The following is a 26,472-nucleotide window of genomic DNA, read 5'->3' as shown; positions in this document are numbered from 1 at the left end:
TTACTTTTTTTGAAAATATTTGCTGTTTGTGGGACACACTACTAAAAGTATAAAAAGCATACAGTACTTAATTGAGATGGAACATTTTAACAACAAAAGTATAGATAACCCCTCCCCCCTCCCAAAATGGTTTGTTCCAGCTCGGCTCTCTCCTACTTGCTCTAGCTCCGTTGCTGCCAGAGCGATGGTGGCTGAGACGCAGCGGAGCAGAGGTGGAAGTGCCTGGCTTAAAACAGGACATATTAGCTGCATTTAACTTTCAGTTACTCTTTATATAGTTAGGTAGGAGTCAGACCATGTTTCTTTTTAACTGAAAAACATTACACCATGTAACCTGCTGTGTTGAAAATAGGGCTGCCACGATTAGTCGACTAGTCACGATTACGTCGACTATCAAAATCATCGATGACTGATTTAATAGTCGACATGTCGTTTGAAGCTTTGTAAGATCACAAAAGATGCAGGAACAAGTAGTAGAATTTTTACGGACTGAAACAGAAGATGGCAGCACTGCATGTACAAGGATGCCAGCTGCCGTTAAACCCCTAAGAAGAAGAAGGAGCTGTGTCCCAGAATTCATAGCGCAGCCCAGCTCAGTTTCCAACAATGGTGGCAGCTAGTTAGTTTTAATATTACTCTTATTATTCTTTCTGGGTCACAAAATAAACGTTTAACATATTTTCAGGCGAGAATGTAGCTGTGTAAACCTCAAATATCTGCTCAGTTCCGTTGTGTTTTGGAGTTTGCAAGTGTTTTGGAGTTTGCAAGTGTTTTGGAGTTTGCAAGTGTTTTGGAGTTTGCAAGCGTTTTGGAGTTTGCAAGTGTTTTGGACTTTGCAAGTGTTTTGGACTTTGCAAGTGTTTTGGAGTTTGCAAGTGTTTTGGAGTTTGCAAGTGTTTTGGACTTTGCATGTGTTTTGGTATTGAACCCAAGGTACTAACTAGCTAACTGACTGGATGCCCAATAACCTTATAACTCCTGTTGTGTGTGTGTGTGTGTGTGTGTGTGTGTGTGTGTGTGTGTGTGTGTGTGTGTGTGTGTGTGTGTGTGTGTGTGTGTGTGTGTGTGTGTGTGTGTACAGATTGTCAGTCCAAAGAGGGAGAGAGGAAAGAGGGGAACATGAGGACAAAGTACGAGATCAGAAAGTACCAGGTAAGAAAACAGACAGGGAGTACTAACAGGCAAAACAGTAACTGTTAAACTGGCAAAGAAAAAGACTGACAAACAACTAATACAAACAACTCATACAATCTGGAAGTTGTGTTCTCCCTATATTAAAGCTGCTATACAGAATCTGCAAAACTAACTGGGTTGTCAGCCCTGGCACTGCATTACCATATTGAGCTTCAGTCAGAGGAAGTCACGGTTGCCAAAGACTTTATAAAGCTCAAGAGTGAGGCTGGTGCCATTCCAGATATGTTAACATTGTACAATCTTCTGGATAATCAGATCTTCCTCAAACTGAAAACTGTTATTCAGGTTGCCCTAACAAACCCAGTTAGCAGCTGTAGCTGTGAAAGGTCTTTTAGTGTCTTGAGTCAGCTCCATACCTGACTGAGAAGGACCATGGGTCAAAGCAGACTCCAACACCTGGCTGTGATGTCAGTTGAGAAAGAGATGTGTGAGAGACTTGACCACCAAAATGTGATAGACAGATTTACCAACCTCAAGGTGAGGCGACATAGGTTAAAAGAAAAGAAAAAATCTGCAGAGCCATAGTAGTATCTGCAGTAAAGATCTTTTCATACATTGTATACATTGTACCAAAGGCCAAGTGTCTCCATTTTCTAATAATATTTTGTATATTTCAAGGACTCTTCTATTTTTGGAGTGTATTTTTTAATGTATCTGTATTGTATTATACATACACTTTAGAAGTGAATCTCTGTCCAAAAAATGCACACAGTTTACTTTTTACTCACTATGAGCATCATAGTGAGTTAAGTTTGTATTATGGCAGGGATAGCTCAGTAGGTGGAGTGGTTGCCCCATGATCAGAAGGTCGGGGGTTCGACTCCACTGAACGGCTACCCTGAGGTACCCCTGAGCAAGGTACCGTCCCTACACACTGCTCCCCGGGCGCTGCATTGGTGGCTGCCCACTGCTTCACTGGGTGAATGGCTTAAACGCAGAGGAGTAATTTCCCTACGGGGACTAACACATACACATTATTATTATTTATCATTTTTCCCCAGTAAGTAAGGTTAGGATATGTATTTTTTTAAAATTCCAATCCATTCTTCTTTGGCAGCATTTTAACAACCTTGATCAGATTTGATGGTTTTGTTACAGACTTTTCAAAAAAGTGTTTTGCTTTCACAAATGTGGGATTAAATTGTGTTAAAATGTACAAAACAGTGATGTCATGTTTTGTGACGAGGACCCAGGCACAGAGAGACTTGATGAATTTAAGAAACTTATGATTTAATAAAGAAATTTGCAGACTTGCACAGAGAGGGTAAAATTATGATGACTGATAACGGAGATGAAGACAACAGACGATGAGGACAGGGAGGAACAGGGGTTTAAATGCACCGGGGAGGCAGTCAGAGAGAACTCGGGACAACTGGAGGCATTTAGGGATGCAGGGACTGACAGAGACGGGGAAGAAGTCTCATTGTGACGAGTAAAGTTTACCTTACCTGGATGGGCAGCTCTCTGGGTGCTCAGCACCCCCAAAGCTCTGATCCTAGAATCGCCCCTGCTATAAGGTCATTAAGATAAGATGGGCCTGATTATTTAAGACCTTGTATGTGAGGAGCAGGATTTTGAATTCAATTCTGGATTTAACAGGGAGCTGAAGGGAAGCCAATACAGGAGAAATGTGCTCTTTCTTCCCAGTCCCTGTCACTACTCTTGCTGTAGCATTTTGGGTCAACTCAAGGCTTTTCAGTGAGTTTTTAGGACCTCCTGATAATAATGAATTACACTAGTCCAGCCTAGAAGTAATAAATGCATTTTTTTTTTTTTTTTTAGCGTCACTCTGATTTTAGAGATATTGTGCAAATGTAAGAAAGCAGTCAATCATTTTTTGGCAAATACAGGAAATCAGTTTTTGTCAGCCGATCACTTTTTGGCACAACACCCGGTCGTGCACGTCTTGATTTCTGTTTCAAGGCACTGCAGCACGTCGCATGTGGGTGAGAGCCCCTCTCCCTCTTGCCCAATTAAATTACTAAACATAATTACATATTGACATAATTAGAGAGAGATTCAAGTCAAATAAATAGCTGCTTTGACAATGAGCCACTGCTGATAGCTAGAGTGTGTGTCTGTTTTGTTTTGACTGATCATTCATGCTGGGGCGCTTACGCCAAGAAATCCGTTTGTTTGTTTTTTGTCCCAGGCCAGGCCCTTCGACCAGCCAATCAGATGCTACGTTACGTACGCACGCACGCACGTACAGCCTGAGTACGTACCCGGTTGCATGGTTTGTGCTTCCACTGTTTTCTATGTTGTCGCGTATTATTCACCTTCTTATGGGTGTTATCTCGTGTTTAAGGAGCTTTGGAGCGTAGCACGACTTGAATGTGGCGTGCGACAACAGTTAGCCCAGTGAAAAAGATGTGATAGGCAGACAGGCTAACGACTTGTGAACAAGCTGCTAGCTACTTTTAGCTTGTTAAGCTCAGCTGGAAAAGTCCGGTTCTGCCAAATATGGTTAGAAGAATCACTAGTTAGCAGCAAGGTTACTGCTGTTCTTGGCGTTTTAGTGCTGTTCTGAGGAGATACTTTACTCGGACAGTTAAATCTTAACGTCTTCATCTTGCAACACGGGGCGAGCGTGGTGGTGACCGTCCTTGGCAGCTGTGTGCGCGTGGATCTCACTTGACTGAAACATCTGTCGAGTACTGACAGGAGTCAGTATGTGCGCTCCCTAACAGCTGCACTACGCAGGACCCTGAGTAACTCTAACCGGACCTTTGTGAAGTTTTTGGTTGTAGGTTCATTTAATAAGGATGGCTCGCCGTTCGGTGCTGTGCCACGGGAGTCGAGCCATCAGCCTGCTGTATGGAAACACTCTTCGCCCCCTCCACGCTTCACTGTGCAGCGCATCACCACAACCGAAAGCTGGGTTCAAACCAGAAAAGGTAGCAGTGGTCACAAAGACTACGCGGTATGAGTTTGAACAGCAGCGGTATCGCTATGCAGGAGTTTCTGAAGAAGATCTCAAGCAGTTGGTAAGACTGCATTCATGTGACTACCACAAAGCAAACACGCCACTTTACATTCTACCCTTCACCCAGTGTTTTACTTAATCTGTGTTCTACAGCTTGCTATGAAGGGCTCCAGCTACAATGGCCTGCTGGAAAGACACAACATCCACACTAGCAATGTGGAGCACATTGTGAAGAGCCTGCAGTAAGATACCGTCCAACAGCAATGTTTCTTAGAGAAATGGGAAGTGTTTGCAGCTGGGACTCTCTTTGTATTCTGTTTGTTTTCAGGAGAGAAGGCATTACTGTACAAGTGGTAAAAAGAGGAGAATACAATGAAGATGTAGTGCGGTGGGCAGATTCCATTATCTCTGCTGGAGGTAGGAATATTTTGTCATCCCAGGTATCATTTGTACAACAAAGCTGTCTGCTTGGGACAGTAATTCATTGTAAATGTAGAACATCAATAACGGCTTATATGGTCATTACCAGTATATATTCTGTTAATGTAATAACCACAGAATAAAAGGTTCTTCCTTGTCTTTCACTTTCTTTGTTCTTTAACAAAATCCAAGTTCATCAACTGGAATTGTGTGGGGGTTTTTTTTGTTTTTGTTTATTAGGTGATGGAACAATGCTACTTGTGGCCAGTAAGGTTTTTAGCAAAGACAAACCAGTCGTTGGAGTTAACACAGACCCTGAAAGGTAAAGCACAGAACAGACCATTGTTGGATATGAATTGTATTGTTAAATTAAAGTGGACCTATTATGTTAGTGATGGGCTAGTTCTGCATAGAGCTGGGCAATGTAGACAAAATTATTATCACTATTAATGTTTTTTTTCTTTATTAAACAATTCTGGTAATTATTGATATAGATCTAGGTACATGTTAGTATTCTAAGCTAGCTGTTTGTTTTAGTATTAATAACTAATAGGATACAATTACCTGAAACATGGGGAAATTACTGGTTTACATGCATTAAAAAATACAATTAACTCAAATTAACTGGCAGTATAACACTGTGCTGTACTGTTTAACAGTGCAGGCATAAAAAATGTAAATTAAGTCTACATCTAAAAATCTTCAAGTAAAAACACGACATAGAGACTAATGTATTGTATCTGAATAATTGCACCTGTACCTCCAATTAAGAAGACTAGCCTGTTCACGGTTTCAAGTTTAATAGACATTGTCAAAGGAGCTTGCAAAGAAAAGCGTCTGGACTTCTTTAAGTTACTTGAAGACGTTTCACCTCTCATCCGAGAAGCTTCTTCAGTTCTAAGGTCAAATGGTGGGGAGTCCCAGATTTAAACCTAGTGGGAGTATCCCCCCGCAGAGGGACAAAAGGACCCCCTGGTGATCCTCTAATCGCCTGAGCCAAGGTGTGAAACTGGGTGTGGGTCCCAATCAGCCAGAGTTTAATAGACATTCTTTTGCATATTTTTGAAAGTAATGAAAGAGGTGTGTGTCATTTTACTGAACTTTGTCAGGACCTGTCGGCGCTGTGTCTTTTAACCTGTCTATCTGTGCTCAGTCTGAATGGAGGAAACTCAACAACTTCTGCACTTTTGCCTTTTTGCGACTTGTATTATCTCTTCCTGAGCAGCTGGCTTTTCGGCATTACTTGTTGGGTGCGGCCGAGTATTAGAGCCACGTTAACCTGTTGAACCCCATTGCCCCTGGTACCAGGGTTGAGAGGGAGAACATCTATTGGCCCGATAAGCCATGTGTATTGATTGAATTTATCATTGTCATCAACATTTTTAAAATAGCGTGATCGTTTTGTCCTCCAGCACTAGTTCTGCATGGTTTGGAGACGATCTTTATCGTTAGGCTGGACCTTCGTCCGCCCCTTTAGTTCATCCTCTGTCTTACATGTATTGGGGCTCTTCACTGTCGCAGAGCCAGAAGAAGGGAAAAACTGTCTGAAAATGAGTATTTAGAGCAGCCATGAATTTTTTAGCTCGCAATAATTATTTGTAAGTACACTGACTTCATTCTTTGAAATTTTGGCCACATCCACTGTTGGAACAGTGTATATATACACAACAGAAAGTAAATGAAAAGCATAGTAGGTCCACAATAATAAAGACTGTGTGTTTTATTGAAAAGTCATTAATGTAAATTTCTCAGTGCAGTGGTGTGTAAGTATTTAAATAAGTTGACATTTTCATGGGATTAAGCCAGCCGATTGCTGGTTAACATGTCCAGGTGAGTATATTGAAGTTTTGTCTTTCTACTGAAGGTCAGAAGGTCATCTGTGCCTGCCTGTGCGATACACTCGTGCCTTCCCAGAGGCACTGGAGAAGCTGTGCCGTGGTGAGTTCAGGTGTGTATTTTTATCTACAAATGCTGACTGCTCTCACGCCTTCCTCAATGTTAGCAGCTTTTTCTGGCTCAGTAGTGACGATCTACAGTTATGGTCCATAAGTATTTGGACAGTGGCTGAATTTTTGCAGTTTTGCCTCTGTGCACAACCACAGTTGCTTTTAAATCAGGTAACTTACCAATGGAAATGGGGGAATGTGTATGAAATGAGTGTAGTTAAACAGTTAATGCAATACCTTTGTTAAAGTGTAAAGTACCTTGAGTTAAAGTGAAAACTCTGCACTTTAATAACATGTTTGATTTAAAATGTACTGTGGTTCTGCAAGGTAAAAATGCAAAATTGTATCATTGTGTCTGTATTGAAGGCCCTGACAACTGCATTATGTTATTAACTAATACCAGTGGATTATTTTATGTTCAAAGTTGTACAGAAAATAGTCCATAACTCTTTGCTGCTGGCTATAGCGTACTGAACACCATGGAGTTGTTGACATGTCATTAGCTTATAGTTCAGGAGTTTAAATCTGTGTGTCTGGGGAAAAGTCACATGATGTCTAAAACCCCAAAGCTGTGTCGGATATCCTAAATCCATTTACACTGTCCTGCTACTAGAGTTCACTGCTGCCCACTGTCAAGAGTTTTGGGAAAGGTGTCCAGTGAAAATGAATATGGTGATATTTGGCATGCTGTCTTAGTGTCACTGTTTTATTTCCTCAGATTCTGTAGTTATGTTTCAAAGTAGACCTCCTCTTCTCATAAAAGTGGTTTAAAGAGGATTCAGAGACAAATATAGAAAATGGAGAAATGGCGCACACACAAGGCTAACGCCTCTTGAGACTGCAGATCTCGTCCCCTTACATTTCCCTGGCTGTCTTCAGGTGGCTGTGGCGTCAGAGGATCCGTCTGCACTTAGAGGGCACAGGAATAAATCCCAATCCAGTGGACCTCCACGAACAGCAGCTCAGCCTGGAGCAGCACAACCAAGCTCACCGCTTCACCTCCATGGACAACTTAAACAGTACGACCCACTCAGCATTAGGACTGCCACGATTAGTCGACTAGTCACGATTACGCCGACTATCAAAATAATCGTTTGTGGCAGCCCTACTCAGCATGCTTGTCTGATCCAGTCTCTTTTCTCCAATGTCACTCAATCCTGAGTTTGGGCAAACATGGCGTGAGATTGGAGTTATATTGATGTTTTCTTGATTTCTTTCCCTGCGTCCTTTTCCAATTCAATTACTCTTTCTAGGGACAGGAACACTACATGAGACCTTCTACAAGCCTAGCCTTCTTCCTGTTAGAAGCTTAAATGAAATCTTCATTGGAGAATCTCTGTCTTCCAGGTACCTTAATCACGGAAACAGATTCTTACTCCCATCTAAGCATGTTTGCATATTGTAATTTTCATAAATCCTCAGTCCCTTCACTGGCATGCTGCACGCTTTTCCAGCACTCATCAGGAAAAATCTCTGTCCACCACAGGGTGAAGTTAAAATCCTTCAAACCCCATGTTAACCTCTTGCTCCATAGGGCTTCCTACTACGAGATCTCTGTGGATGATGGCCCATGGGAAAAACAAAAGAGTTCTGGACTGAACATTTGCACAGGAACAGGATCCAAAGCCTGGTACACAAAACAACTTTAAATGTTTAAAAAAGTAGTTCCTAATCACCTTCCTGCACCAGGAATAGCTCTTCCTGCACCATTTAAAGCTTTGATGCTTGAGTCAGGTGCAAATGAACCTCATAGGTTCATAGTCTCTTCACATAAGTGAGCAAATTCTTACTGGACTGTAAAAAGTATGATGTGATGGGAAAAGTTTCAAGTCACTGGAAAAACCTAGGTTGTAACAGTAATAATAGCCAGTGGGCCTTTATCATGTTGTGTGGATCAACCAAACTTAAGTAAATTTCTCTTAGTTGGCTCCAAACACTTGAATCATCTTTGGTTGGTCTGTGAAAAGCTTTTAATATTCAGATTAATATTATTAAACTTCACCTAACATTGAAAGGAGATGCAAGCAAGACTTAAACACACACAGATAGATGTAAAATTTATATTGGCCCAGTTGTGATTTACTACTAAAAATGCTGATTCTTTACTTAGACATTGTTTTATTTTTGTCACGTTTTATTTTTCCTATAAATGATGAAAGCCATTGATGTAAAGCGTGATATTGCCTTACAAATAAGAATGAAAAGAATCGTGTCTTTACACTTGTCAGCTCCCTCACAATCTTCTCTCTTGTGCTCCACAGGTCATACAACATCAATAAACTTGCTGAACAAGCAGTGGAAGAAGTTCTAAAAATTGGTACGTACTGTACATGTGCAAATTTTGAGGTGCAAGACCCGCAGATATAGGGATGGGTATTGATAAGATTTTCACGATTCCGATTCCATTTTTGATTCTGCTTAACGATTCGATTCTTTATCGATTCTCTTATTGATTCTTTTAAAAAAGGAGAACACTAAGGTCGATTAGCTTAGAACTTTGTTTTATATCTTCTCTTTGAACAAGATAGAAATTTAGGAGTAACATGGCCTTACAAACCCAACAGTGAGATCTTAAGAGATCCACAGCCTACGGCTCTTCAATGGGGTGTCACAGGGTCCCCAGGAAAAAAAAATTGTAAATGTAAAATAATAAAATAAATATTCTTCTGTAGCAATAACAAAGTATAACATACATTATTCTGTAGCAAATACACAAGAATATCCAGTAATGTCCCTGCCTACAATTAAACACATTCACTTACCGAAAATCATCTGCTGTGGCAAATGGGTGCAAACCTTTGACCACAAACTTAGTCACTGCTCGGTGACATTCGTCTATCCTGGCCTGAAAGGAGACGCTAACGGTAGACTGCAGTGAGAACTGCCAGCATCTGAGCCAGACTCTGTCTGTCTCTCTCATCATGGTCACCTAAATGCACAGTAATGGCAGGTTTTGTAATAAGGCAGATCGCGCTAACATAATATGCACTGTTAGTTGATTATTTACCTGCCGTATTAACGGGAGAGGACGTGCAAACGTTACCGCTACTGCTGGGTTGAGATTCACGAGTCGAGCGGAAATAAAAAACATGACATTCATTTAAGGTCATCGCATGTTTTGTGAGCAAATGCTTTTGCATATTTGTAGTGTTTCCTCCCTTAAATGAAATATCTACTTTGCAAGTATTGCAAGTTGCCCTGTTGTCATCCGTTCTCGTAAAGTATAATCAAACTTTTGAGCGTTTGAGCCGCTTAGGCGCTGTGTTTCCTGCCAGGTAAATGACGCTCCGCAACGTGGTGACGTCATTCGGGGCAACTGGAATCGATAAGGGAATCGTTTGCAAAAATGGCAAACAATTCCAAGGAATTGAAACAGTGGGAACCGGTTCTCAACAAGAACCGGTTTTCGATACCCATCCCTACGCAGATATCATCATAACTTTGCAGAGTAGCAGGCAGAGACTTGCAAGATGTGTCTGTCTTAATGTTGCTTATCAGCAAATGCAGCAAAATAGTAACACCTAAACTCTCAAGAAGAATGTGTAGTTCCATTTGCCTGGTTGTCAATCTAAACAATTTGTGTATATTTGAAAAAGAAAAAGACCACTTTCTTTATTTGCCCGATGCAGCCGCTCTCTTACTCACTGTCAACCACTCAGTCTGAAGCCCTTCACCTCCTCAATTCAGCTATGGTTCCCCCACTGCTCTGACACACCCCAAAATTCCCTGTGATGAATAAAACTGTAATGATATATTGATGATTTTTTACATTTATTTATCACAAACTGATTAAATATAAAGTTCAGTTTTTATTTATTTATTTAGAGTTACATGATTTTTGTTTTTTAATGACCCCTTGGCAGTTGTACTGCTAAAGCCACCCTTCCCTTTAACCATCTTTTTCTGAATAGTTGACCCTTGTAAGCAGGAGCTTTAAACAGCAGGTGGGTGTAACATTACCCAGAGCTGTGTGCCTGAGGTAAACATACTGCACATTCTAGTGTCAAATAGACAGTGTTGGGGAGTAACGGAATACATGTACCGCCGTTACGTATTTAAAATACAAAATATGAGTAACTGTATTCCGTTACAGTTACCGTTTAAAAAGGTGGTATTTAGAATACAGTTACTTTGTTGAAATAAATGGATTACACGGCGGTACTTCCCTGTTTCATATTGTGGCGGGTCAGGACTGTTTGGGTTTTGTTTGACAGCTACGTTCTGTTGTTCCAGGCGGCAGCGTTACGGTTGCCATGGTTACAGGGTGACGCTCTCTCTCTCTACGTGTTTCCTGGGTGAGAGAGGCCTTTTTGTCCTTGTTGCGCTAAGCTAATAGGCAGAATGCTACCGGTATAGCTCTAAAGAATGTAGCATCATAGGCAGTGCAGTCCGTGCTGCAGGGAGAATGGACTGCCATACCCGTTATGTGTCTGTGAGCGAGGGAGGGAGAAAAAGGAAAAGTATGAGCTGTCGAGCAAAAACGGGAGCTGGAAGCATGTAAATATAATAATAACCACTGCAGCCAAGAAGAGAGCCTGACGAGCCCAGTTGTAAGTAAGCTATTAAGACTCGACTGTACACCGTGTTCGTGTTTTCCTCCAAAAACAATAAGTTCCGTTGGAGCAGCCTTTCAACGCCTCTCTCTGTCTCTCGCTAGCAAAGTTGACCCAGACAACAAAGCTAGTTTTCGGCTACGAGCCTGACACAGAACCCACCGTATTAGCCAGAGGTCCCTTTACTACGGTTCGGAGCCGCGGACCTTCAGTAACAGTAATAAATCACAGCAATTGTACATTCATGTAGTTGTAAACAGCATGATAATATATTAAGTAATCCAAAGTATTCAGAATACGGTACTCTCATTGAGTAACCTAACGGAATACGTTACAGAATACATTTTGGGGCATGTATTCTGTATTCTGTAATGGAATACATTTTAAAAGTAACCTTCCCAACACTGCAAATAGATCCGTACATACTAAATTGTCTCGAGTTTTTAGGGCTAAAGCACATACACTTACCACATAACTTAAAACTGTGGACAGGGGTAACACTGAGTATCCACCCAAGGTTGTTATTATTATTATAAAGGAAAGAGCCTGAGTTTTAGTATGTGTTAGTCTGGTAAAGATTCTATTGATACTTGCCTGCCTACAAGAAATGTTGCCTCTGACTCTCCACTTCATAGAATAATAATGTAAAAGACACTGAAACAAATAAAACTAAACATTCCACTCTGGAAGCTGACTGAAACTAAATTCAATTAAAAGCAAAAAGTCCAAATAATAAAATATGAAAATGAAAAACTCTAATAACTGTGGTGTCCACCACTGGAACAGCATTCATGACATCAAATAAGGGGAGGTACAAAAGGTCCACTTTCCACCAGCATGTGGATTAAGAGGGGAGAAAAAGAATAAAACCTGGTATTATTTTATTAGTAATGCTGAGGACCTTTCACTTAAACTATAACACACCCAGTAAGGTTAATGCTAAACTTCCCAAATTTTCAAAACAAAAGTTAACAAACTGCAGTCATCCCACTTACCTGGAATCCAAAATGTATTAGATAATATTTGGCCTCTATTGTACTGTTCTGGAACTGTAGATTGTAACTGGTCCTTGCATGCATAAAACCCCATTTGTTTCCTAAATGCCTTTTTATTTTCTTCCAGGGAAATCCCAGTCAGGTCTGGATATCCCCCTTAACCAAGAATTAATTGAAAAAGGTGAGCTCCTATTTCTCTTGTCATTATTGTTGGTTTGTGTAGTTTTATAGCCTTTTTTTTAATCTTGCTCTTGTGCCTGTGTGATCAGTTACAGAGGAATACAACAAGTCTCTGGTGTTCAGCCCAGATGACAACCGTTTGTTCTACAGCGTCAGGGAGCCCATCGTGAACAGGGTCTTCTCCAGCAGTCGACAGAGAGGCTTTGCCACAAAGTCAGTGGTGATCACCAGTCTCAGGCAGAGCACAACGTCGATGAGTCTGTGCTGTAACTGAAGCCTTTGATCGTTTTGGGTTTTTTTCTTTTCTGCCTTCAGGTTGTGTGTCCGTTCCCGCTGTTGGGATGCTTGCATGGTGGTGGATGGTGGGACTTCCTTTGAATTCAACGATGGTGCTATCGCTACAATCAGCATGAGCGAGGAGGACCAGCTCCGGACTGTTGTGTTAGAAAACTGAGACAAGTCTGAATATCTCTCAAACTAACAGTGTTCACAAGTGGATGTGTTCAAAGGGAAGTATTTGTCCTTTGCTTTTGTTTTATTATACATATTTTTCAAAAAAAAAAAAAAAACATTTACACTTTCTTTTCATTTTTAATATTTGTGTCACTATTCCAAGCTACAAAGATGATGATTCATTATTTAGATACAGTTTCTGATCATATTTACAGTATATCAGCACAAGCCCTAAAGTGAGCAGTGAAACTAAGGCCAAGATGAAAGAATGTAAAAACTCTTTGTAGACCTAAAGTCTTTTGGAAACGTCAGACATAAAAGCTACACTGATCCAGCAGACTGTTTGTGAATATTGCCCCACACTGAAACATGACAAAGATTTTGATGTGGTTTCACACTACTGAGTGAGCTTTAAGAATATGGGCAAAGTTATTCAGAGTTATTGTTGTCAACAAATCCAAATTACTCTGCCTCAAGTTTATAATTTATTGCTGAATACACAAAAAACCTTTAAACAGAACATGGCTGCAGATTTCTAAGGAGTTCAAACTTCTGACATTGATATATCAGATGATTCTTTTTATACATGCATTACGATTAGGACAGTGTCACACTTTGACTTCCTGATTATCACCACTGATAGCATAACTTGAGCTGATTATAATAAAATGCTTGACTCATGTGAGGAGCTTTCTGGGAAATTGAAGATGAAATAAAAGTGCAAGAACATGGGGAGAGTGTAACCATAAATGTACAAAACCGCACAATAACACAATTGTTATTGAATGTATCTAATGACAATTGGCATTTCAGTTTTTAATTTTTGCTTTTTACCATGTTACATCTCTAATCTTTATATATATATTATGTAGGCTAAAAGGAATCATTATTTTCAAACTGATTAGTAACTTACTGCACAACCGTCTGGCTCTGTGATGTTCCTGTTACATGTGATGCGCAGTGCTAAGAGGACTGTGGAAGCAAAGCCCCCTGCTGGTCAAACTGTGACAGGGTTTTTAAACACCCCACCAAAACAAAACAGTTTTTTAACACTCGACATATGTGCTGATGGCACAACTAGCACGAAGTTCTTTTCTGTTCCTACAGACCACTCAAAGCACTCCATTTTAAAAATATATATATCTGGATATGTTGTGTTAAGTTATTATCAGCCAATACTATAAGCAAGCCAACTGTCTTCAGTGGTGGATTAATCCACATTTCCTACTCATCCTACTATCTACTATCCTATAAATTGAGGGGGAAATAATCTACAGGATGTCTTGATGGTATTGAAAGAACATTCACTAATGCATTTAACCTAAGTTTGTGGCCAACTGTGGGATATGCTCCATCTGGCTTTGGTACAGTATTTGTTACCAGGAGACATTCTCTGTTGGTTTCAGGGCCTCGTTAACACTAACGCTAAATCTAGATTCATCAATCCTGTCCTTTCCAAGCATATATTCAATTCCACTGTAAGTTTTATAATTGTAAATGTATGCAGAGGACTTGAAGCACAGCAGCTTGCTGAGTAAAGATATTTTTGGAATATAGTGTCTATTTTTCCTTGCTGTCTGAGCCACACAGAACGGTACGTTTTAGAGAAGAAAATGCAGAAGTGAGAGAAGTGCAGCAAAGAGAACTCAATGTTTAAAGGGTTGTTTTTGTTTTCCTCTGGTAGAGTTAAAGGGGCTGTTTCTTGACACCTAAGACAGGAAACAGTTTTGTCTGTGGTGGGCATGGCTAAAGTTATAGGTGAAACAGTATCTGATGGATACAAAGTTATTTTTAACCCAACAAATCTCTTGACTTGAAGCGTTCTTGCAAAAACCATGTTCTGTTTGAAAAGTTATCTGCAAAGTGTAACATGCACCATGCCAAAGGCAAGTTTCCCTGTGGAAACACACTCTACTGGAATGTGTTTTGTTTTGGAACTCGATAAAGTGATATGAACTACAAGTGCTTCTGTGTGCTGCTTTTGTTTTTTTCCCCCCTATTAAGCTCATCTTATTACCTTCCTGTCCTCATTGTATCAAGCAGGTTGTTTTTCGTTGTGACTTTAACAGGAAATTAATCATTTTTAATAATTAAAAATCTGGAGGCTGAAATAATGGTCCAAATTGTGGGAGGAGTCTTAATTTAAAAAAAAACAAAAACGCAATCAGATGAAGTTGTCTGCTGTAAGAAATGCTAAAAACTATCCCTCTACAGCAACTTCCCTTGCCCTTGATACATTTTGTTATGCTCAGTGCATTTAATCATCTGCACAGTGTACCATTTTAGTCCGTCTGCTGTAACTGCAGAAGAACATCATCCGTTTCTTGCATTGTCAGCACTGCAAGTATGTCACAGTTGATGCCATACCCACAAATGTACACTGTTCACTTTTATTTATATAGCGCTAAAACACAGCAACAGTCGCCTAAAGGCGTTTTATACTGTAAAGTAAAGACCCTACAATATTACAGAGAAAACCCCAACGGTGTAAGCACTTTGACAGTGAGAAAGGAACACTCCCTTTTAACAGGAAGGATCCTTTAACACTGTTTGGGGAGAGGCAGCAATTTGCTGAAACTGGTTGGGCTGAGGGAAAGAAAACCGAACCAAAGAGCAGAGTGGTTCGTAAGCACAGAGAGAGGGAAAGAAGAAATACTCAGTGCATCACGGGAAACAGCCGAGGCCTATTTGTTACTCATCCGAGTAACTTCTTCAGTCTCAGCTGAGTGCAGGTTTCCCCAACCATATAAACTGCACATGTATGTGTTGTAAATGTACTGTTTATAAAAGGTTGAGGAAACCTGCAGTCAGCTGAGACTGAAGAAGCTACTCGGATGAGAGAGAAAACACGATCCAGATGAACAGAATGAACCTTTTGGGATCTCCAACAGGTGTTTTATGATTTTTCAGGGTTTTCAATTTATTCACATCTCTTCACTCCTGTCGGTTCATACAAGTAGCAATCAAATTCAAGTTTAGTACAAGAAATCTAAAATATCTGCTTACTTCTGCACTGTCCAAATACTTTTAAGCCTTAAAACTGGACAATGTATTACAACTGATTTCTCTACAGGAAAAGCAAAACTTTTTAAAACTTAAATCAAACTTAACATTTGAACATCAATCGCATCTTTATTGATCTAATAATCCACTGATGCTGCAGGGGCAAACATTACATAAACATGTGGCACAAACTGTACATTTCCTTATCTTAAGTTTCCTTAAATTAAATAAATCCCACAGAAAAATTCAATAGCTTTTAGTTTAAAGTGGTTTATGAGAAAGGACTGAGGTGAAAATAAGTCATTCACATGTTCCTCTAGAGTTAAAGCTGACACGAGGGCAAACACATCCACGCTATTGAGCTACTTTGATTACTGCAAGCAACACAGATTATATGGAAGTCCATAAAAGGTAGTCTCTTTAGCAACAATGTGTTAAGACAGATCCACATATATCAGTTGTCATTAAAACTGGTTCAATTAATAAAATCAAATGTTCTCTCATCCTTACAGCTGACACACACAAAACACTTTACTGTTAAATGTGTCAACAGCTGGAGGTAAGGATGCAACGGATAAATGTTGGATTACAAGTTAAAATTATTTGGACAATAGTCAATTATTGACTTTTCTAAAATAGAAGATGCCGTTTTAAAATCATTAAGCTTATCAAAAGATCTGTGATCATTTAGGCAGCACAGTAAATGCCTCATTAACATACCTTCATTATGCATTTACTGATTTCCAGATATTAGTGAGCAAAACTAATAAGAGTATTTAGCCAATTAAATCACTTTACCCCCTTGTAAACCATGCTTAATACATTTTTTAAATGAATTAAAACATTATTAGAACCTAAAACAATGTAACGTTTCACTTCACAACCCTGACACTTCACAAGCTTGCGTGCTCTGCATTTAAGATCACACAAATGTGCAAGCAAGGCTAGAAAGCATATTCTTTAGCAGCAAACACTGAAACATTGTTCCATTACTGCACACCAGGTTAGACCTGAATGCATTGGAATATTGCAGGACAAAACTCTCTGCGTTACAAACTAACTGGACTAAAGAAATAAGAAGGAGCCATGGTTGTTACAGTCCAAACCGCAGTCGACACTTCTTGTTCCACATGGTGCGGTCGCTGGTGGATCCAACAAACCTGCTGGCCGGTGTGGGCCGGGCGATGCTTGAAAAAGGTCTGGAGTTGATGCTCACATGAGGCATCTCCCTCTTCAGAGAGGGCAGCTGGCTATCTTGCACCAGCCCAAACACATCCAGCTGGCTCAGCACAGGGAACATTATACCCACGTCACTGCAATCACACCAGCTAAAGTATTAATCGTGATTTTCAGCTATTCAAATATGATTCTGCATTCTTTTTAGAAAACTATAAATTAAATTTAACAGATTTTCCCCGTTTAGGGCCCAAATAAAATCTAGACCAGCATTTAGTTTTCAGTATTCACTCATGCAAACAAGTCCCAAACATAGAGCTCGAGGTTAGAGCAGAGTTTTTGTATTAATAAAATCAAACTGTAAATGAACACCACACCTAGCACTAGTTACCAAACAGACTAGTGCTGTAATCATCATCCATTTACTTTACTAGTACCTTAGACAGTGTGTTTCCATCTGAATAATAATCACAAACAAACATCTATATACCTGTGGCAAAAAAAAATAAAAAATAAGCTAGAAGATCTGATCAGATGAGGCACACCAACTAGCAGTGACATGGATGGAGGTGGGACAAAAACTTACGTGAGAGCAGCAAGGTGAATGTGATAACAGCGGCTCAGGGACAGATGCAGCAGGTGCTTCAGTTGTTTGAGGACAGGTAAGCAGTCAGCTGTCAGCAGAGTGCTATCACTGCGACACAGAAACACAGGTTTTAAACTGCAGTCATCTGTGGCCACAGTAAAGACATTTTTCCATCCATGACTATTTAATTTGCAATAGCAAATAAAACGAGACAACTTAAAGAAAAACCCCACAATTAAATACCAAACATAGAACGATGACTAAACTTTTACCTCAAATCTAGAGTTTTAATCTGGGGGCATTTTTCCACCAGCACCTTCACATCTAAAAATGAGAAATAACACAGACACACGTCAGAATGATGCAACTCAAACAATCTTTAAGATATAGGTCTATATCTAGATCGATCTATCTATAGTTTTCACAAACTACGGTAATTTCACTTCAGCAGTATGCACCCTCAGTGTTACCCTTCAAGCTGTCAAGTGAATCAAATTACTCTATCATTATGCAGTTTGTTCTGTGTTACATCATTCAGGACAAACCAGCTGTGTTTGTTAGTGTTGAAATCAGTGACTTGAAGATCTCCACCACTCACCATTTAGGGTGAGGCTCTCTCTGTAACCGCTGAGGTTGAGATGTGTAACACTGGAACTCAGATTATCAACGACGCTCTTTATGTGATTATTATCAAAGGTGCACCATGATAAGTTCAGCTGTTGTATACTGAAACACAAAATAATTGCATTAGTAAATCTGAGGCAGAGGAGAAACTGAAACTGTGGTTACAAAGTAAATAAGGACTGAGCAGCTGACCGGGAACAGGATTTAAGCATCCTAGCGAGCACAGGAGCAGAGAAGGCAGAGCAGCCGCTGAGGTTGAGCTCCTGTAGGCGGGTGTTCTTTGCCAGACAGCTGAGTAAAAAAGATTAACAAATACACCCAAACATGAGCTCCAAACACAGTACAGATTTAAGGCTCAAACAGATTCGGAAAATGCATTTACTGAGAGGAATTTAGTGTTTTGCCAGTTTACAATCGACAGAGCACAACTTTTCCATCTCTGATGAGGCTCTACTACAAACAGCATCACTGACTTTTCAGACAAAGGCATGTTTCCCTCAGCATCTGAAGTCAGGAAAAGCTCAGACATATTTTTGATAAGAGAAAAGCAGCTCCAAAGACACTGGGAATCAGTGACATCCCTGCTGCACTAATCAGTAGCAAATGGTTCAGATCTCACCTGATGATGGTGTCAGAGAGCTGCAGACCCTCCAGGCTCAGACATTCTAGCAGTCTGCAGCGACAGATGATGTCTTCCAGAGCCAACGTTGGTATGATTGAGCTTGACAGATCCAGCTGAACCACCTGCAAAGAGCTGTATAATGGAAAAGAAAGAAAAGAGCATTTTTCTACTTAATAAGTGCCACAGAACTTAATACTTAGAGCTCTTTGGTGTGAAGGAAAATTAAATAGTTAGACATTAGATAGTTTTCATTAGATTTTCGCAGGCAAGGAAAACTCAGAGTAAGTCTTCCACTGAAGAAGAAAATCAGGACACACCACGATATATATGACTAACCCTCTGACTGTTAAGTGCAACTCTTCCACAAAGGAGCGGGGGCAGCGCAGTCTGCGGATGCCAGTCCTCAGCACCTGCTGCAGAGCCGGAGCCGTGTGGGTCATCCCCTCTAGATCCACACTGTGCCACAGAGACTCGTCAAACCTGTGATGAATGCACAAGCAAAGAGGTGTCATGGAGGCAAACCCCTACAGCAGCCTGCAGCAAATAACCTGCACACAGCAACCCGTTCTGTTAAATGTGAATGTGGGTTTCACGGTGCGTGTCATTGAGAATATCAAGCAGCACAAACTCGTTTGTCAACCAGTTTGTCAGAATTTAATACTTTCGAATGTGATGGTGTGCAAGTAGCTGTGACAGCTGTTTAATGGATGAACTAGGAGTGATCCTTTAATGAGGAATCCACAGGGCCACAGATTTCCATATTTTTGAATACTGTGATAAGTGTCACGAGTTTAAACACACAGATGTGAGAAAGAACCAGAGGCGTGGTTTGAAGTATGCAAACTCAATCTTTAGGATCCGCCCTGCACTTAAAAAAAACATTTTAAGCGGGAAGAAGCAGGGCCAAAAATTTTGTTAATGATCATTATGACTCACGCCAAACGTTGCCAGCGCTTGCAAACTACAGATATTCTGACGAGGTCCCGCGGAGGAAGGCAGAAGAAAATCCTAAGAACAACCTCGTCTGGTAGTTGATCCCATGAAATGTCTGCAGAGGGAAGGAGAAAGGGAAAAAAGTTAAGTTGATCACAGGTGAAAGTCCTCATCTTAAACATCAGAAAACCATCTGCTCCTACTTGGTGAGGAGTCTTTCCTCCTTGGTCTCCTGCTAAGAACAAATTGATTGCTGTCATTCTCCTTCCCCTTGCTGAAGAGCCGCTGTTTCTTGCGCGGTGGTGTGAACTGCAGGATGAAATCTGTTGGGGTGCACTCAGTGTCCAGGCCCTCGCTAAGAATGCCTCTGGACTTGCTTTTCCTGGGCTGAGTCAGCATGGAGTCCTGCAAATTTAGGCAGGGACGATCCTGCAGTGGGACACTGTTGGAAGCAGAGGTTAATCAGACATGTGGGCATCGTTAAACAAGGCTTCATCATTACACAGACACCCCACAGAAAGGCTACCTAGCGGCCTAGCTTCCTCTAAAGAACCCCTCCATGCCCGCCATATTGATGTAGCTACCAGCGGAGTGACCGCGCAAACTGACTGCAAAACCAAACGACAGACACAGTCTCCTGTCTTTCAGTACACAGACACATGCAGGTGGTCCAGGACGTCCACTCCTGCCCTGCGGTTAGCTTACAGTGTGTACTCCGGGAAGAAAAGAGCCGCTGACAGGCGTGGAGGGAAAGCGCGCTATCGGTACAGTTTTACACTAACGACGCTGACGATCAACCGAACACACAATTTCGCATAAAAACCGCCTTATTCACACCGCTTTAGAAATGGAAAGTTTTGAATCGGGACAGTTAAACAGCACCAAGCTAGCCTTGGGATGGCGGCTCGTTTTCACATGTGCAACACATCTGAGAGATAACTTATGCACCGCTATACCTCAAATATGTTTAGTAACAGAAAGTAAGAATCACTGAGGACGATACCTGTCGCCTGGCATTTCCTTTAACTCGAATCAAATACAATCCTACACGAAAAGTGCAAGACTGGATCGCAGCCCTCCAACCGAGACTTTAAATTCGCCGCCAACACCGGGGCGCCCTCTTATAGTTACGTCACGGACGTGCTGCACGTAGATCGCGTTACGTCATACGCATTAGTGATTTCGCCAGGTGGCAGTTTTTTGAGTTATGTTATGTGCCATATTATTGGCTTTAGAACGGGTGGTAGACAGATTTTCAGAAGTAATAATAGTGATTCATTGTCAGCATTGATAAGCATTGAAAAATCGTAGATTTTGTGTGTGAAAAAGCAAAATTATAGTAATAACGTGGACTCCCGCTAATATAAGTATTGTGGGTAATGAAAGAGCAGATAGGTTGGCCAAAGAAGCTATTAAAAAGTAGATATTGATATGCAGATACAGTTGTCGAATTCTGAAGGGAAACGTTTGGAAAGAAATTGAGAATTTATGGGAAATGGCGTGGGATAATGAAGTAAAAGGGACAGTACAAAACCGTTCACGTTACAAGAAATAGAAGAATAAGTAGGCAGTAGGAGGTAATTATAATTATAAGTAGAATAAGAAGAGGTCACTGTTTTCTAAATGACACTGTTTTTAGGAAAGGGAAACATCTTACTGATTTGTGTAATCGGTGTAGTGCTATGAAAACGATTGAACATGTGCTTTTTCGTTGCAGGAAGTATGTCAGTCAAAGGAGAATGTTGAGGGTAGAAATGGGTATTACTACCGAACCCAAGTTTGAAATGGTGGTTGATCAGTTAAGTCATGATGAAGGGAAAGGAAAGACTTTGTTATTTGAGAAATACTGGACTCATCGAGAGGATCTAAAGATATGGAAGTGATGTAGCAGTAAAATCCAGGAGATGGAAGTAGTGCAACATCGTTGGATGCAAGCTGCCGTTAAAAATGAAAGAAGAAGAAAAGTTCTATTTTTAGGCAGTAGGTATTAGGTCTCGATTATTAGCAGGTCTTTTTCCTTAGTCGTACTTTAATAAAACAGGGAAGCACTTGTGTTACCAATTGGTTCAAAAGACGTATGAAGTAAGATTAGGGATGTGTGCGACAAGTCGACTAATTGCGCTATTGTCACTAGTTGGTACCAAACTTACTAGTTGTTGTATCCTAAATGTTATGCAGCCATTTGCCACCAGACGGTTGTTGAGAAACACCATATATAAGTTAATATAGCCCTTTGGTAACCCTATTAGAATGAGACTGCAGATACAAATGGCAGAAAATAGCTTTTTCCTAAAGGTGAATGGGCTTTGCCTTAGTGACAGGGTGTGGGGTTCAGAATAGAGCCACTATTCTTCCACACCAATCATCGGTGTCCAACCTAACAACCCTCAGGTCAGTGGCCCAGTGTTTTACTGTGTGTTTTATTTTATTTTATTTTATTTTATTTTTTCTTGTAAAAAAGCTTTTATTTTTATATTTTAAATATTAATGCAATTTATATTATTTCACTTTCAATCTGAAACATTTTATGAAAGCCTTGAAATTAATATGGTCTAGTGTCTTGATGCATGCTCAATCATCCAGATAAGTAAATCTCCAGAAGTTGATTCTGTTCATCTGGACGTAAGGTTAACTTGGTCTGATACTATGTTTAGCCACATGGGTGGCTGTAGCTCAGGTGGCAGAGCAGGTCAGCCACTAATCTGAAGGTCGGTGGTTCGATCCCAGGCTACCTCCTAGCTGCATGCCAAATATCCTTGGGCAAGATACTAACTAACCTGGTGGTGGTCAGAGGGCCCGGTGGCGCCAGTGTCCTCGCCTCTGTCAGTGCGCCCCAGGGCAGCTGTGGCTACAATGTAGCTTGCCGTGGATGAATGGGTGAATGACTGAATGTAGTGCTATACAAATGCAGGCCATTTACCATTTAAATTATACAGCTTGATCATGGCTGACAGCAGCTGTCCGATTTTACATGGAAGCAAACAGAGGTGATAGTAAAGAGGGGCATGATGTACACTAGACCATGTTTCCAAAAGTTGATTATCTTCATCTGGATGTAGCGTTTTCAGTGGGAGAAACGTTTGGTCACTCATCCAAGTGACTTCTTCAGTCTCAGCTGACTGCTGCAGGTTTCCCCAATCTTATAAACAGTACATTTGCACAATGACTGAAACCAGCCCACTGAGGAACAATGGGCAACTGCATATTTTAATACAACTTTTTGAGACTTACTGGAGATTTCTCTCTGTGTAAAACGGATGTTGGTCGGTGGAGCAGCTATACAAAGTTTGCTTTTCTTCATGTCAGAGTTTTGTTGATCAGGTGTGTAGATGAAGGACTCCAGCAGCTTTTTCCCAGCAAAGCTCTACCCGAGCTCACCACGATGTGTAAACTGACTCCGGCTCCACATTAAACTGTGCCAATGTCATCAACACTGCTACTGTTGTGTTATCAGTGTTTCTGTTCAAATCTGGGGGCTGTGTGGGCTTAATGTTGCCACAGATTTTATTCACACACTATTTAGGAACAGTATAACAGAGCCATGCATTAAACGGAGCATTGAAGCAAAGGATTTGTGTCGAGAAGTTTTTATAATCAGATTATTCGAAATATTTAATGAATCATTGCGGCCAGTGCAAACAAAAATCACCATCCCTCTGAGTGCTGAATTCACACAAATAAATCCAAATTTTAATTTAAATTGTGGGCTGAGATGCATTGCAGCAGTATGTGTGCACCTTCCTGTGGCTGTTCTCCTGATGAGACCATGCACGTGTCACGTTTCCACATCCTTCAGGTTGCAATCTGCCCTCTATCTATCTCCCCTTCTTCTATCTCTTTCTCTCGGCTATCTCTGTAAATGAGTGCATATATGGCTGGAACTAACCACTGTTTTTCAGGAGTAAGCATGGTCCAGAGAGCTCCCAGGAGGTGCACCTGTTCTCTAACCTGCAATCAGTGATAGTACCTAAGCCCAGTCTTCTACACCACCTGTTCCCAGATTTTTGATCTACAACAGTGGTATTGCTGCTCAGGCAATTTATGATTCAGCAATTTAATTTACTTGTTTGTTTTCTTTTAATGGCCAGATGACCAGTGCTTACCTGCTTACCGCTCATTCTTCGTAGTGAATCCTGTTTGGTGTGCCAGCTAGAAGTCCATCCCGAATGTCTGCCTAATCTACTCTCTCACACGCTCTTCAGAAATATTTTGGATTTTCTCTAAACCGTACAGGCTCAAATATATACACACGTCTCCCCTTCTTTCGGCTTCTCCCTTTAGGGGTCGCCACAACATGTCATTTGCCTCCATTTCAGTGTGTTCCACACACACATTTCAACCTATTTAAAGTTATTTATCCATCTAACAGTGTCTCAGAGGCTGTCTGTGATTTTGAGTATGGATATATAAGTATGGGAAGCACAAATATTTATAGTTTGGAAAAAATGATGTAATTCCACCTCAGGTCATATGTGCGTAAGCTGCTATTTATAACTCTTGACCTTTCTCTCTCGTTCTCACACATACACGCAGTTTTGCACAAAGGTAACAGTCCCAGACCCTGACAATGACTAACAGGAGGGACAAGGTGTGCCAGATTTTCAAAATAAAACTTTCTTATTGGAAGATTAGTATGCTTTAAAAATGTGAAATGTTCAAAATAAAAGCCCTCAGTTACAAAAAACAAATCTCTGTGTGATTTTTTTAAAATAAAAGATAAGTATGTTTTTAAAATAATGTAATTTTGTAGCCCTAAGTCACAGCAGACAATACATTGGATGAAGTTTGAGCAGCAGCAACTATCCCTAACTATTATGCAACAAATTACATAGTCTTGTGAGCATGGTTCCACACTCAAACATATCTTTGTTTGGTTAATAATTTTGATGCATACTTAACAATATTCCAACCTGACAGGTTGATAGAAAGGGAAATGCTAAACAACCTAAAATAAACCATAATCCGTCGAGATAAAACATAATCAAAGCCAGAAACAAAGAAAACTAAACTAGGAAATATAATCAAGATCAAAACAACAATAAACAAACACAGAACTATGACAGTTTAGACTTGGGCCTAAAAATATATTCATCTGTGTTATAAAAACATCTTGCACAGACCTGCTAAGCCTAAAGGCAAGAGGGTTTTGTTAAGCTAAAAATGAGAACAGCACATTTATCATTCTACTTACAGGAGATTTATGGGAGGTGAAAAAATGGCTGGATTTCATTTGTCTCTTTAGTCATTAATCATAATATACATTAAAATGCTCAAGGCAAGATGTAAATATATGATATAGAAATTACTGTGATGCAATTTTTCCTTCTACTTTTTTTTTTTGGCTGCTGCCTTTAAGGGTCACCACAGCAGGTCATCTGCCTCAAAATTACCATGTCTCTATAATCCTCCCTTTTCACATCAGCCCTCTGCATGTCCTCCTTCGCTACATCTATGAATCTTCTCTGTGATTTTCCTATTTTACTCCTTCATGCCTGCTAACAGTATATCCATTGTCCCTGCTCGGGATGCCCAAACCACCCCAGCCTTGCCTCTCTGACCTTGTCTCCTAAATGCTGAGCTGCGATGTACTCAATTATTTTCTGTCAGTTCTCATCAGTCACCATCAAAATCTTAGCATTTTCAACTTTGCAACCTCCAGTTCTGCTTCCTGGTCACTGCCATCGTCCAAACCATATGCCATAACAGGTCTTACTATCATCTTGGAAATCTTCCCTTTCGCTCTTGCTGCTATCCTCCTGTCAAACCCCTTTCCACCCACCCCACACTGTCGGCATGCTCTTCTTCCTCTCTCTTATGCACTCTCTGTTGCTTTGGAGATTTGACCATGGATATTTAAATTTTTCCACTTTCAGAAATTCTATTCCTTGTACACTTTTGTGCTGCTTTTTGAAGGTGAGATGCTGTATTAGAGTAGTTTGCTTTTATGGTGTAAAATTTGATATGTCCCTGCGCGGGATGCCGTGGTGTCCACATCTATGTTGTATGTATAGTCTGAGGAGACATGCTGCACATGACTGATTATGCCTCGCAGGTATAATATTATATAGCACTAGATAGTGTAGAGGGAAGACTCAAACACGCAGCTAATAGGCCAAATAGACGGCATAAGACCGCACAGCCAACTCTGTGTTCTGGGTTTAACTCATGACTGTGTCAGCTTATAAAGCATCTGCCTCCTTATGCTTTTGTTAGTTGTTATATATGTAGCCATTCTGTGGTTGCACCATGTATGTTTAAGAATAGTGCTAAAGGGATGTGTTAAATGTAGCAAGAATTGTCCATAAATGGTCCATAAATGTTGGGAATGAGATCAGGTTTCTTGATATGCATTATGCTACGTATTGCTATGTATTAACAGACCTCTCTGTGTTGAATCATATCTGGTATTAACCTCTGTCTCTCTTCCACAGCATGTCTTTTATCCTGTCTTCCTTCTCTCACCCCAACTGGTCGCAGCAGATGGCCGCCCCTCCCTGAGCCTGGTTCTGCCGGAGGTTTCTTCCTGTTAAAAGGGAGTTTTTCCTTCCCACTGTCGCCAAAGTGCTTGCTCATAGGGGGTCATATGATTGTTGGGTTTTTCTCTGTATCTATGAAGCGCCTTGAGGCGACTTTTGTTGTGATTTGGCGCTATATAAATAAAATTGAATTGAATTGAATTGAATTGATATGAATCAAAGCAGCAGGCTGAAGACAACTTGCCACAATGCTGTTCACTGAACACTATCAACGTGTTTCTCTCAGTTCACTCAGCACCTCCATACAAACCTTTTTTCTTTTATAAAGCTTGAATTCAAAAACAGGAAAATTAGTTTGTTTTTGTGTAAATACAGAACTGGTTTA

The 26,472-nt window shown here is 40.5% G+C and overlaps 2 protein-coding genes across 3 annotated transcripts; one reads left to right on the top strand and one right to left on the bottom strand.

The window, feature by feature from the left end:
- The first annotated feature begins 3,409 nt into the window (after window positions 1-3,409).
- Window positions 3,410-14,653, top strand: nadk2 (NAD kinase 2, mitochondrial). Of its 2 annotated transcripts, none has more exons than XM_087844035.1 (12): window positions 3,410-4,181; window positions 4,274-4,362; window positions 4,449-4,537; window positions 4,781-4,862; window positions 6,405-6,488; window positions 7,366-7,505; window positions 7,740-7,833; window positions 8,021-8,116; window positions 8,748-8,803; window positions 12,162-12,215; window positions 12,304-12,427; window positions 12,530-14,653. In XM_087844035.1, exons 1-12 carry the CDS (start codon window positions 3,960-3,962, stop codon window positions 12,666-12,668), a joined length of 1,269 nt encoding a protein of 422 aa, XP_087700161.1. In that variant the 5' UTR covers window positions 3,410-3,959; the 3' UTR covers window positions 12,669-14,653. The 2 variants fall into 2 exon arrangements, with proteins under 2 accessions (XP_087700161.1, XP_087700160.1); XM_087844034.1 differs by having other exon boundaries at window positions 7,973-8,116.
- A 905-nt stretch (window positions 14,654-15,558) lies between these two features.
- skp2 (S-phase kinase-associated protein 2, E3 ubiquitin protein ligase) lies at window positions 15,559-20,735 on the bottom strand. The gene is made up of 10 exons (XM_006797377.3): window positions 20,615-20,735; window positions 19,815-20,053; window positions 19,615-19,726; window positions 19,015-19,158; window positions 18,676-18,810; window positions 18,249-18,347; window positions 18,031-18,158; window positions 17,705-17,756; window positions 17,433-17,540; window positions 15,559-16,983 (listed from the first exon to the last, which is right to left on the bottom strand). The coding sequence occupies exons 1-10, from the start codon at window positions 20,626-20,628 to the stop codon at window positions 16,764-16,766; spliced, it is 1,251 nt and encodes a 416-aa protein (XP_006797440.1). The 5' UTR covers window positions 20,629-20,735; the 3' UTR covers window positions 15,559-16,763.
- Between the last annotated feature and the right edge of the window lie 5,737 nt (window positions 20,736-26,472).

The sequence above is a fragment of the Neolamprologus brichardi genome, chromosome 7, assembly GCF_056152115.1.
Source record: "Neolamprologus brichardi isolate AB-2024 chromosome 7, ASM5615211v1, whole genome shotgun sequence".
NCBI lineage: Eukaryota > Metazoa > Chordata > Actinopteri > Cichliformes > Cichlidae > Neolamprologus > Neolamprologus brichardi.
Note: the sequence above shows the minus strand (reverse complement) of the source record. Positions and strands in the feature narration are given on the sequence as shown.